Genomic DNA, 12,309 nt, shown 5'->3' with positions numbered 1-12,309 from the left:
ATTTAATATATTATGTGTGGTTTAAAATAATATTGCAATGTTTGGTTTTAACAAGAGATGTCGCTGTTGTTTCAGGAAATATGTAGTATGCAGAAGGGACTTGCAGTGCATTCCCCAAAACGAAGTGCTCATAACTGGCCACTTCAAAGGGCTCTTTGGAATGAAGACTTTCAAACATTTTGTGGCCCCATGATTCTCTGCGAAGATTCTTTGTGTGGCGACAGAGTTTCCTTATGGTCATGGGATAATGACAAAGAAGGGCACTTTCAGAAACTGTTGTTTGGTCCCCTACAACCTTCAACCCTTTGAACCTCTCACTTCGGAGTGTAAACCCTTCGAAGGGCTAAGGGCATAGGGATGAGCCCTTTAGCTGGAGAGTAAAAGTGTTTACAAATATAACTCCCTTTGTCATTCTAGCCCTGTTTTAAACCACTGTTTGCCACACAATATTACATGAAAAATAATTTGGCTCCATAATTCACACAATATGCTTTTGAAATGCTTTTATTTATTTTAGAAGTATAGATTTCAGATAAGTTCGGAACAATAAGAAAGTTCACTGAAAGGTCAGAAAATAATAAAGCTATTATAAAGCTATATGTTGTACAGTCAAAGTACTTGTATAGTAAAATGACTTCTCATTAGAGTTTTTGAGCACAAATGAAGCCTTTTCCTGCATAACAAGGTGCATCATTCCAGCAACGACTTCCTGTATCATGAGATGAAAAGAAAATTTACATTTATATTCAATATGTGTAAATACGTTAGGATCGTTATCATTGTCTGAATAACAATGAAATCAACCAAATGGTATATAATGTTCAAAATTGTGTGGCATCCAAATAGCCATGTTATGTCACAAGGATATATTATAGCACTGTAAATTCTCAGGATTGACTAAAAATGAAATTCTTACCGGTCCAGTTTATCTCCATGCAGTTCTCTACACCAAGATTGTTAGGTTCCGTGACGCACCAGTTGGTGTAGGTAAATCGAGATCCATCACTCCACAGCCACTCTCTTTCCTTATGAATGAGTCGATAAAGGTTGTTAGGACTTAACATACTAAAAGGAAACATTGCTTTTAAAACTGACGAATGAGTCTGTTATCTACACAACATTACTGCTTTTATATAAATGTTTTAAGGCAGAATTATTTACCACTTCACCATCATGACCACCAATCCAAGCAAGAGAGTTGAAAGGTACCAGTCTCAGGAGAAAGTCATTTCGGGCTTTAGTGTGCACAGATGCGAGATTTGCACCATTGGCTTGACAGAATTTCTAATAAGAAACATTTAATTGTCATTACAAATTCTTTTAGCTTCAATAATTGAAGGAAATGTAGTTTAGTAATTTTTAAATAACAGAACCTCTGCTGTGGCCCAGTTCACTGTCTGAGGGAAGAACCTGTAGCATTGTGTTTCAAAGGGTATCCATCCCAATGGGCATGCTTTACACAGGAGATTTAACATTAGAGATCTTGCAACGCTCGCATCAAGAAATATTGTTATTATTTATTGTAGTCATGTACTTTGATTTGGTGTATTTGTGCTTTAGACACAATACAAATATTATTAATTATGTTATTTAATAATATTTGTTCACATTTCTTGCTGTCCCACTTACACAATTTTTTTTAAGATTTCTTCCAAAAATGTTGCCAAAACGTCCAATTTTAATAGCACCTCATATGCACATAAGTAATGAAAGTATTAATGTGTCATTTTACAGTGAACCCTGAACAATGTTCTATGTGTTGTCAAAAACATAAACCCTTTGTTGTTCTAAATTGAAAAGCTGAAAGTTTTGAAAGTGTTTAACTGTGGCCCTGTAAGTGCCAGCAACATGATTCAAGCAGGTATAAAGAGTCATTCATTTATATAATAAAGTACACATAACACCCATACAAAACATAGAAATGTAACAGATTATATAGAAACAGGAAAAAAAAAACAATCAGTCCAAACTTCTCAAAGTGTGTCAGGCTTCTTTCATTACAAAAGCACCTACCTCGAGGTACAGGCTTCATTGATGTTGTCTGTGGTGTGGTATACATTCTTCTGGTGGGAGGTTTTGGAGGTATGAAACATGGATTATCCCTGGCTGTCACACAAACAAACGCAGATTATATGAAGTAAATATTAATGCTGTCATTTATGAAAACCCATAATAACAGTATTACCAATATACCAGCCGTTATTTAAATTGCAAAAAACACAAAGAACACAGCCGAAACAGTAATTTTCCATCAAACAGAGAAAAAAAATAATCTATACAACAGAAACAACACCTGAACACTTGCATACCATCAGCACTTAAAACAAATTGAAACACATACATATAACATATAGTACATATGCATAATAACTCACAGAAACATATGTGGATTAAGGAAATGTGAAACAAAAAATGTTATGTTTGTCATTTGCACTTTATTATATAAATAAATGCCAAGGGTCTCTTTACTCTCTTTTCTGTCAGTTTGTTATTACTGTACCTGCATGATCACCACAATCTAACCATAGTGGGGAAAAGAGATGGTTATAGTTTGCCAGGAGTCATATCTCAGCACACTAGGTCTGCATAGCTTAATTTATATTGAAAACCGTCATGTCATAAAAAAATATTTTCTACCCCCGGTTAGTACAGTAGCTAAAAAGTCAAGAGTTTTGTGGAATGATGTTGTTATTGCAAGCTGTTGCTTACCTGCTACATTCTCCACAAACAAGACCAAGAAAAAAAGTGCAAGACCTCTCATCACTGCCATAATAAACCTGAAAGTAGATTAGCATGACAAGTGATCCCTTACTCACATACACTGTTAAATTGAAAAGTTCAATAAGGTAATGAAAAGAAAACTCACTGCTGTTCTGAATGTTGAGCAAAAATCTTTATGAAGACTGTGTGAAGTTGAATGAGGAGTCCGGCTTTTATACCTTATTCTTCATGAGGAATAAATAATACGGTTGTTTGAAGATAACAAAGTTAATGACTTGATAAAATTTAGGTTTTTCATAAGCATATTTGTGCAACACATAAATGTATTTAGTGTTATATTTGACTTTTCTGTTTAGTCTGCCTGCTTTATTGTAGACACTAAAACTTCAAAATTTACAAAAATGATAACATTGGCAAATATGTGAGGATCCGTGTACAGTTTCTAGATGGAGATTTTAATACTGCAGGAAATGTGCCAACCAGAAGACAAATAACTGATCCTTAACACTTTTTATTTATACAGTGATCAAATATAATCATTGATGCATGTGATATGTTAATTTGGAAGAATCCTTAAAGCACGCCAGTCATAGCTGATTAAAAAATCAAGTACTTATATGTCATATTTGTTAAAGGATTTGTTCGAGAGATGTTTTGACCAATACTTTTTTTGCATTGCTGTAAGCTTAATTCTAATTTATTGATTTAACGTAACAAACAAATCACATTTTGGTTGTTGTGCTGACATATTTGGTGCTTTAATTTTTTTTGTCAATTGGAACATTTCAATTGTTATATTATGCCTGTTTGCATTTGGCAGACACTTTTATCCAAAGCAACTTACATTGCATTATCCTATACATTTTAACATAGGTCTCTGCAATCCTCTCCGATCGAACCCACAACCTTGCATTGTTAACGCAATGCTCTTACCACCGAGCTACAGGAAAGCTGTTTGTTTGTTGTAAGACAGCCCTGAAGCCCCAATGCACCATCTTTTCTGCAGTTACGGCCTTTTTATGAGGATTTTGGAAGAATATGTGAAAATGGGTATGATTTCATATGGTGTTTGGAATTATTATATTTCTTTAAAGAGTTTTTGTATTTTAAAATTATTATCTGAAATAAATGTCTGAAATGTATAATTATTCTACTTTAAATGTTTGTAAGATTTTTTTGAAAGAATTGATAAATTTGCTTATATATTTGTAACGGATGGATTATGAATGACAAAACAGCCCATGAATCTTGAAAGATGTGGCTCATTGTGTGAACGATGAATATGATCATAATTTTGGGAAGCACTGTTGCTTCACAGCAAGAAGGTTCCTGGTTCGGCTCTCTTCAATCCAAAGACTGCATTGTGCGAGTGCCCTGTGAAAATCTGGCCATTTGTCCAGTGTGTATTCAAGGTGTCAGGCTCCAGTCTCCCTGTATGAGGACAAGATGATTTCACATATTTTTAATTACGCAATCGGAAATAATTTAATAAGTACATTAGAAGTAGATGGAGTTTAAAGTGTGTGCAAGTGCAAAGAGTATTATCTCCATAACTTCAAGTGCATCAACATACAGCTTGCATAAGGAGTATACAGGATATCCAAATATTAACCTGTTAAAACAAATGTATCTTAGTTAAATACACGATAATTTTACTTGCAAATACAGCCACACAATGTTTTCCGCAATTCCTTATTTCCTCCCCACAGCAAAAACCGTAAGGTGGGTGCACTCACTGTGTGATTTCCAAGAATCCGTAATGATTGTTGTATGTCACTATATGAAGATGATCCCAGATGTTAAGCCATGTCACAATCTAAGTTATCTTAAAACCCAGACTACCAGACAAAACAGACATACACAGGAAGATTTGTCCGAAGTTTTCTGTCGTCAAAAACGTTTTTTAAAGTCCTTAAAGTATTGTTGCTAAACCATTACTACACTGTCGTGTTTACGAAGTAGCTGTTTACCAGGCATATGTGTTCCCAGCTCTATCTCTCTCCAGGCTGCTTACTTTTTTCCCTGTCACGGTAAAGTTGTGGGAAACATTGTATAAACATTAGTTATCAATCGATCAAAGACTACAGATTTTTGCCCTGAAGGATTTCAGGAAATTTTAAAGGTTTTTCAAAATTTGTCTGTGCAATTTTGGCCAAAGTTTGGCAGTCTCAGTGTGCACTTGCCTTCAGTGGTTGGGAATGGGGAGATGGTTACTGTGGAGTAATAAAAAAATGTAATTGCATGCAGAGGAAGAGGAAACGCGTGTTGTAGAGTTGTTTGTCCGCTTAGAGCTGCTGTACAAAACATGGCCGCAAATTCAATGTATGTAGGCCCGATCTGTAGATATACAGTAAATAGCTTATTCTAAGGTATTACAAACATAACGGTTCATCACATTAGGTCTTTATACCTCTCCGAAGAAATAGTTTTGGATATAATATTGCGTTTCTTTCAATAGCTCCTCTTAAAAAACCCAAATTGTTCCTTTAAGTAGCATGTGGACAATTTTAGTAAAGGTCACATTTTAAGCGTCAAAATAAAAACAAATCTTATATGGCAAAAGTCATTAGATATTTAGTAATCTCTTACCGTAAATATGTAAAAAGTTTTTTTTGTCAAAAATATGCTATGATAAGGGCTTAATTTGGACAATTTTCAATATATACATATATTTTTGCACCCTCCGATTTCAGAGTTTTAAATAGTTGTATCTCGACCAAATACAGTCATTTTACCAGGCACGTGCACAGAATTTGTATCATGTTATAATGTGTGACCAACTACGCCTTGGTGTGACCTTTTCATGCAAATGCTGATACTAATAAAATCTCTCAATCCAACAATTTCAACAATACAGTTAGCATACGTTAGCATTTGCCTGCAATAGGGTGCACACAGTGCACACAATCTTGTTCAAATGTATTTTACAACAGAAAAACAGCTCCCATATAACTACAACAACGTTGTAACCTGTCAATTAAGACATAGGTGTAGGCATTTGATGATGATGGACAAAAAGCACATTTGCACATTCGCTGGTCAAAATTCTGCATTTGAGTTTGACACAAAGCCACCAAGTGATCCTGTCGTCACTTTGGTAAAATAAATCAAAAATGTTTTGCTTTTTAGACCTTTCATTTATGATTGATGATATACTTAATTTATTAATCAATCATATTGTATGGTTGCATGGTTATTCATGTTCATGCTGTAAAAACTTTGTCATGGAAGGGGCTTCAAACCAGCTTTTCATATGTAATCAAAACTTGTAGCCTAATACAGTGGTATGCAAAAGTTTGGCCACTGAGAATTCATGATAATTTGCTCTACCTTTATAAGAGAAGAACACAGCAACAAGATTTGTTTTCCTACAGAGATGTAGACATTTAAGTGTTTTCCAGACCGAAATTCTTAGAGTAGCTTTATTATAATAAAATAAAATGTAAACAATGGGATGTGGAAAAGTTTGGGCAACCTTTTAACCTTTAAGTCGTCCACAAGAAGAGTCGTATGAGGTATGCAAAAGCACATCTGGACAAGCCAGAAGCATAGGGTTGGATTTTTCGGAAGCAGGCTGTCTACGCACGGAAGCCGAGAAACCTGACTGAATGGGCCAAAATACCACCTGCCAGACTTCAGGGACTTGTCTGTGGCTATAGGAGGCATCTATAGGCTGTTATTGCAGCAAAAAGAGGCTCTACTAAATATTAATGTAATTATTTCTTTGGGGTGTCCAAGTGTATGCACATGCCTATTTTTGTTTAAATGCACATAAAAATGTTTCTGTTGGACCATTAAAAATGATTTCACTTTATGATTTCACGCAGGCTCCACACAACTTACCACCCAGAAGTCCTTGACACCGCCCAATCACAGAATGGATGGGAGGAGTGTCGTCCATGTCAGACATATATGTATAAACATGTCAGATTCATTTTTTAAAGTATGTTTTGATAAAATTCAAAATAAATTTCTTATTTACATTATTTCTTATTTAGTTTCTATTAAGCCTGCTATTCAAGAATAAAAACGTTTAATGCAGTGCATTGTCTTACTTAAGGTAATTTCACGTTTTGTTGTAGATTTACAAACCCGATTCCAAAAAAGTTGGGACACTGTACAAATTGTGAATAAAAACAGAATGCAATGATGTGGAAGTTTAAAATTTCCATATTTTATTCAGAATACAACATAGATGACATATTTCAGTTGATTTTAAATTTCATTGCATTAACATCTCAAAAAAGTTGGGACAAGGCCATGTTTACAACTGTGTGGCATCCCCTCTTCTTTTTATAACAGTCTGCAAACGTCTGGGGACTGAGGAGACAAGTTGCTCAAGTTTAGGAATAGGAATGTTGTCCCATTCTTGTCTAATACTAGTTGCTCAACTTTCTTAGGTCTTCTTTGTCGCATCTTCCTCTTTATAATGGGCCAAATGTTTTCTATGGGTGAAAGATCTGGACTGCAGGCTGGCCATTTCAGTACCCGGATCCTTCTTCTACGCAGCCATGATGTTGTAACTGATGCAGTATGTGGTCTGGCATTGTCATGTTGGAAAATGCAAGGTCTTCCCTGAAAGAGACGACATCTGGATGGGAGCATATGTTGTTCTAGAACTTGGATAAACCTTTCAGCATTGATGGTGCCTTTCCAGATGTGTAAGCTGCCCATGCCACACGCACTCATGTAACCCCATACCATCAGAGATGCATGCTTCTGAACTGAGCACTGATAACAACTTGGGTTGTCCTTGTACTCTTTAGTCCGGATGACATGGCATCCTAGTTTTCAAAAAAGAACTTAAAATTTGGAACAGAACAGTTTTCCACTTTGCCACAGTCCATTATAAATGAGCCTTTGCCCAGAGATAACTCCTGCGCTTCTGGATCATGTTTAGATATGGCTTCTTTTTTGACCTATTTCGTTTTCAGACGGCAAAGGCGAATGGCACAGTGGATTGTATTCACCGATAATGTTTTCTGTCTAAGGGCCCGAAGATCACGGGCATCCAGTATGGTTTTCCGGCCTTGACCCTTACGCACAGCGATTGTTCCAGATTCTCTGAATTTTTGGATGATATTATGTACTGTAGATGATGATAACTTCTAACTCTTTGCAATTTTTTTCTGAGGAACTCCTTTCTGATATTGCTCCACCATTTTTCGCCACAGCATTGGGGGAATTGGTGACCCTCTGCCCATTTTGACTTCTAAGATACACTGCCACTGAGAGGCTCTTTTTATACCCAATTATGTTGCCAATTGACCTAATAAGTTGCAAATTGGTCCTCCAGCTGTTCCTTATATGTACATTTGACTTTTCACGAGTTCGCCCTCACCGATAAACAGCTCCTTGTTGGGATAGATGGTAAAGCATGGGCATATTAAGAACACATTCTTATAGTATAGTTTATACAAATAAATAAATATACATAAGCAGGTGCATTTACGTCATTGCCAAACAAATGAATTCCAAACCTAACTTTCTATTGCATAATGCTCGGGTAGCATATCAACATATGAAATACAGAACTATAAAAACAGGCAGCTCCTGTCCCAATTCTACCAAATAACAACAATGGGACAAGTGTGTTCAACTTCACGCAGCGCAGACTGATCAGCGAAGGACAACAAAGTACCACGAGAGTGATTAGAAAGCACTGCTTGCTCTTTCCGGCATGATGACCTCAAGTCTGTCCCAAAATACACTCCCACATACCTTTGTGGACTCGTGCCTAGTGCCCTATAGGCCTCCACTTCCTGACGTCACCAAGTCTTGTCTCAGAGGAGGTCCACAAGACAGTAGTGGGCCATTTGGGACAGGGCCTACGTACCCATTTAGCCCTGTTAAGTACGTACTTACTGAAAATAAGTGCCTACTCATTGAAAATGAGTATGCGATTTCGGATTCAGCCAGTATCTCTGGTTTCTCTCCCGAGCCCCAAAAGAGATAATTTTATTAAAGGGAGATGAAAGATTATGTAATATTTCTTATTGGAGACACTAACAAAACCCATTGACATCTATTAAATGAGCCACTGGTCTCCGTTCCTGCGTTCCTCTGAAGCCTCTGTGTTAGGATTAGCCATTACGCTTTTTTGGCTAAAGGTTGCAGGCTTGGCTTCTAAAGCTTTGATGCTGTAGCTACCCGATCCGTCCCGGTAACATGGTTTGTTCTGCACATCACAATCTTCTTTTACTGGAACAACAGTGAGCTCATTGCCCATCAGCGCCACCTACCTTACAGGAGTTTAATTGCTGTCCCTTGATGTAAAAGCAAAGTTCGTTGGCAATTCGCATTGCATCGTATTCAGTATAAAAAGCCCTTTATACCGTAGATAGTTTGGAGACCTATTTTTCTGTTTACTAAATGTAATGCTTAATGTTTAATATACTGCATAGCCAAGTCTGGCAGTCTTGGACACCTTTAGGAACAGAAGGCACTGTTAAAAATTATTTAAGAATAATCATGTAATAATCTTAGCAAAAAGATTATAATATGTACAGCCTATGAATCTCACATGAACTTCCTTGAGTCTAGTGCTACAAGTTTTTGAACTGGTAAATTTCACCGGATCATCTGGTTGTTTTTCTCAGGGTCTTTGTTACTTGAATCATTCTTAATACTTGCAAGCCAGCATGTGCAATATCTCACATTGACAGCATCAAACAATTTAATCTTTGAACACAGCCGTGATGTCAGACAGACAGGTATTTGTGTTAGTTGTGTCAATATACTGTACACAGGCATACTATATAAAAAGCAGCTCATTTGCATTTTTTATATGTTTGATGTTGTTTTAATGTGAATGTATTTACATTTACATTTATTCATTCAGCAAATGCTTTTATCCAATGCGACTTACAAGTTGTTTTTTACAGTGGCACATTACTGCAGAGCAATCAGGGGTAAGGTGCCTTGCTCCTTACCTTTAAAGGTCTCAAAGTTAATGTTATCATCTTAGTGGTTAGAGCATTTTGATAGCAATCCCAAGGTCATGGGTTCGAGCCCAGGGATTGCACATACTCAGAAACAAATGTATAGTATAATGCAATGTAAGTCGCTTCGGATAAAAGTGTCTGTCAAATGCATCAATGTAAGTACCTTGCCTCCAAAAAACATGATATTCTTTTGAAATGCTTTTATTTATTTTAGAAGTATTTCAGATAAATTCGGAAAAGAAAATTGAAGTTCAGGAAAAAGATAGTAAAAGTAAAAGAAAATTACAAAGGTACATGTTTTACAATCAAAGTACAGTTTTAATGAAGAGTATCTTCTTATCTGGGTTTTTGAGCACAAACATAACCCATTCCAACTGAACAAGACTCATCATTCCAGCAACGGTTTCCTGTAAGTCAAGATGAAAAGGAAATGAACATTAAATCATGTGTATAAATAGGTTTTGATCATTTAAATATCATAATTTTATATTACTCTACGAAATTATATAGGATTGTAAATTGTCTGGATTGACTTGATTCAAAAAACAAAAAAGGAATTCTTACCAGAAAAGTTGATCTCCAGGCAATTCTCTGGACGGCGATGATTGTTTGGTTCTCCTCTGCACCAGTTGCTGTAGTCAAATCTAGCTCCATTACTCCACAGCCACTGTCCATCCTAAAGAGTGAGAAGAGTCAATAGAGAGAGCACTGCTGTATTCAGATTGCATTGATGATGTAATCATTCAAACTTAACATAAGAAATTATTGTATCGATAGAATATTTGTTTACTAAAAGCAAACATTATAATAAAAACTGACAAATTAGTCTGCCATCACTCCGCAACATTACAGCTTTTATGAACATGTTATGGAAATTATTTACCACTTCACCATCATGACCGCCAATCCAAGCACGTGTGTTACGAGGCACCAGATTCAGAAGAAAGTCATTTCGCACTTTAGTGCGCACCGATGCGAGATTCCCACCAAAGAGTTGACAGAGTTTCTAATAAAAGACACATGCTTTTAATATCATTTCACAAAATCTTTTAGCTTCAATAGTTCGAGGAATTGTAGCTTAGTATTCTTGTATAATGTTTAAGTAACAGTACCTCTGCTGTGGCCCAGTTAACTGTCTGAGGGAAGAACCTGAAGCAATGTGCTCTAAAACGTGTCCATCCAACTGTGCATTTTTCAGCTACACAAGAAAAATATTAGAGATCTTGTAATGCTCACATCATGAAAGATTTTTATTAGCTTTTCATTGTTGCTGTGTCCTTTGTATTGGTGTATTTGGTATATTACAGCATTGAGTAAGATGCACAGTAATTATTATTCATGTATGGGTGTGGCTAACCGTGGAAGGAGGAGTGAAACAGGTCGGTTGTATGCGCATGTGCTGTTGAAGGATGAACTTGTCAAGTCCATGGTTGAGTTTACTTTCGGTCAAGCACAAGAAAGGCTAGTGGTTGGGTTGAGTTAGTTCAAGGACACCACAAGTTATAAAATAAATAACAGCCACCTTGGATACTGCAGACCATCAGTATACCACAACGCTTAGAAGCCCAGCTGAATATTAGAAGCCCAGAAGATGAATACATCTTTGTTTGAATCCGTAGTTATTCTTTTTAATATTATATTTGTTGAATATCACTTTTTTTAAAAAGTTTGTTATAAAAAGAAAAGCAAGCAATTAAAAGAAATGTAATTGATTAGAAATACACATTATCTATCTAGGTCTTAATTTAGTGTTTTTAGACTTTGAAAATGTCTATAAAACAATACCATGTCTTTTATTTATATAATAAAGTGCAAATTATATATAATAAAAAATGAACCATAGATACATATGCAAAACATCACAGAAACATATGTGGATTAGATAAACATGTAACAATTGTTTTTGTATATTGTCGTTTCCATATATTAATACATGAAAATAAGTACTGGGTCTCATTAGTCTCTCTCTTGTCAGTTTGTTATGACTGACAGATTTAACTTAAACACACCTCAACTCTTACATATTTGGGGAATGTGGGAAGTTATAATTTGTCATTTTTCGCAAACCACACTTGGTCAATTTATATTCAAAAGCGTTATGTCTATGGATAGAAAAATTGTTGTTCTACCCAGCAACAGAACAGTCTGTCAGAGTTTTTGCAATGTTATATGTCCTGTTTACCTGCTGCATACTCCAAAGAAAAGACCAAGAAAAGAAGCACAAGACCCCTTATCACTGCCATGATAAATCTGAAAAAGAATATTCAGGACAAGTGATACTGTACTTACATGCACTCTGTTGGTTAGTAGTTAAAGACAAAAGTTCAGTAGTTGAGCGTTAAAATCAAACTTACCGTTTTTACGACTGTTGCTGTCAGAATTGAAGATGTTTAAAGCTATCGGAGAAGTCCTGCTTTTATACTTTAATCTTCATGAAGTGTAAATAACACGGTTGTTTAAAGATAACAAAGATAAAATTTGAGTTTTTCATAAGCATATTTGTTCTAACCATAACTTAAAGAACTGTGTATTTTAGTAGTTACTTTTTAGTTTAAGTGTGCATCACTCAAATATTTAGTGTTATTTAATATTTGTTATTGAGTATTTCTATTTTACTCTTTCCGCTTTATAACATGGAAGTTTA

The 12,309-nt window shown here is 35.7% G+C and overlaps 2 protein-coding genes across 2 annotated transcripts; both read right to left on the bottom strand.

Annotated features, from left to right (window-relative positions):
* Positions 1 to 488: 488 nt before the first annotated feature.
* LOC306899141 (galactose-specific lectin nattectin-like) lies at positions 489 to 2,904 on the bottom strand. The gene is made up of 7 exons (XM_079465200.1): positions 2,867 to 2,904; positions 2,710 to 2,777; positions 2,014 to 2,106; positions 1,374 to 1,453; positions 1,162 to 1,284; positions 917 to 1,025; positions 489 to 709 (listed from the first exon to the last, which is right to left on the bottom strand). Exons 2-7 carry the CDS (start codon positions 2,768 to 2,770, stop codon positions 642 to 644), a joined length of 534 nt encoding a protein of 177 aa, XP_079321326.1. The 5' UTR covers positions 2,771 to 2,777; positions 2,867 to 2,904; the 3' UTR covers positions 489 to 641.
* A 6,953-nt stretch (positions 2,905 to 9,857) lies between these two features.
* LOC306899115 (galactose-specific lectin nattectin-like) lies at positions 9,858 to 12,053 on the bottom strand. The gene is made up of 6 exons (XM_079465164.1): positions 12,020 to 12,053; positions 11,848 to 11,915; positions 10,778 to 10,863; positions 10,549 to 10,671; positions 10,230 to 10,341; positions 9,858 to 10,072 (listed from the first exon to the last, which is right to left on the bottom strand). Exons 2-6 carry the CDS (start codon positions 11,906 to 11,908, stop codon positions 10,002 to 10,004), a joined length of 453 nt encoding a protein of 150 aa, XP_079321290.1. The 5' UTR covers positions 11,909 to 11,915; positions 12,020 to 12,053; the 3' UTR covers positions 9,858 to 10,001.
* Positions 12,054 to 12,309: the final 256 nt, after the last annotated feature.

This window comes from Barbatula barbatula (genome assembly GCF_947034865.1).
Source record: "Barbatula barbatula genome assembly, chromosome: 9".
Lineage (NCBI taxonomy): Eukaryota > Metazoa > Chordata > Actinopteri > Cypriniformes > Nemacheilidae > Barbatula > Barbatula barbatula.
The sequence above is the reverse complement of the archived record's forward strand: the minus strand, read 5'-3'. Positions and strand labels throughout refer to the sequence as shown.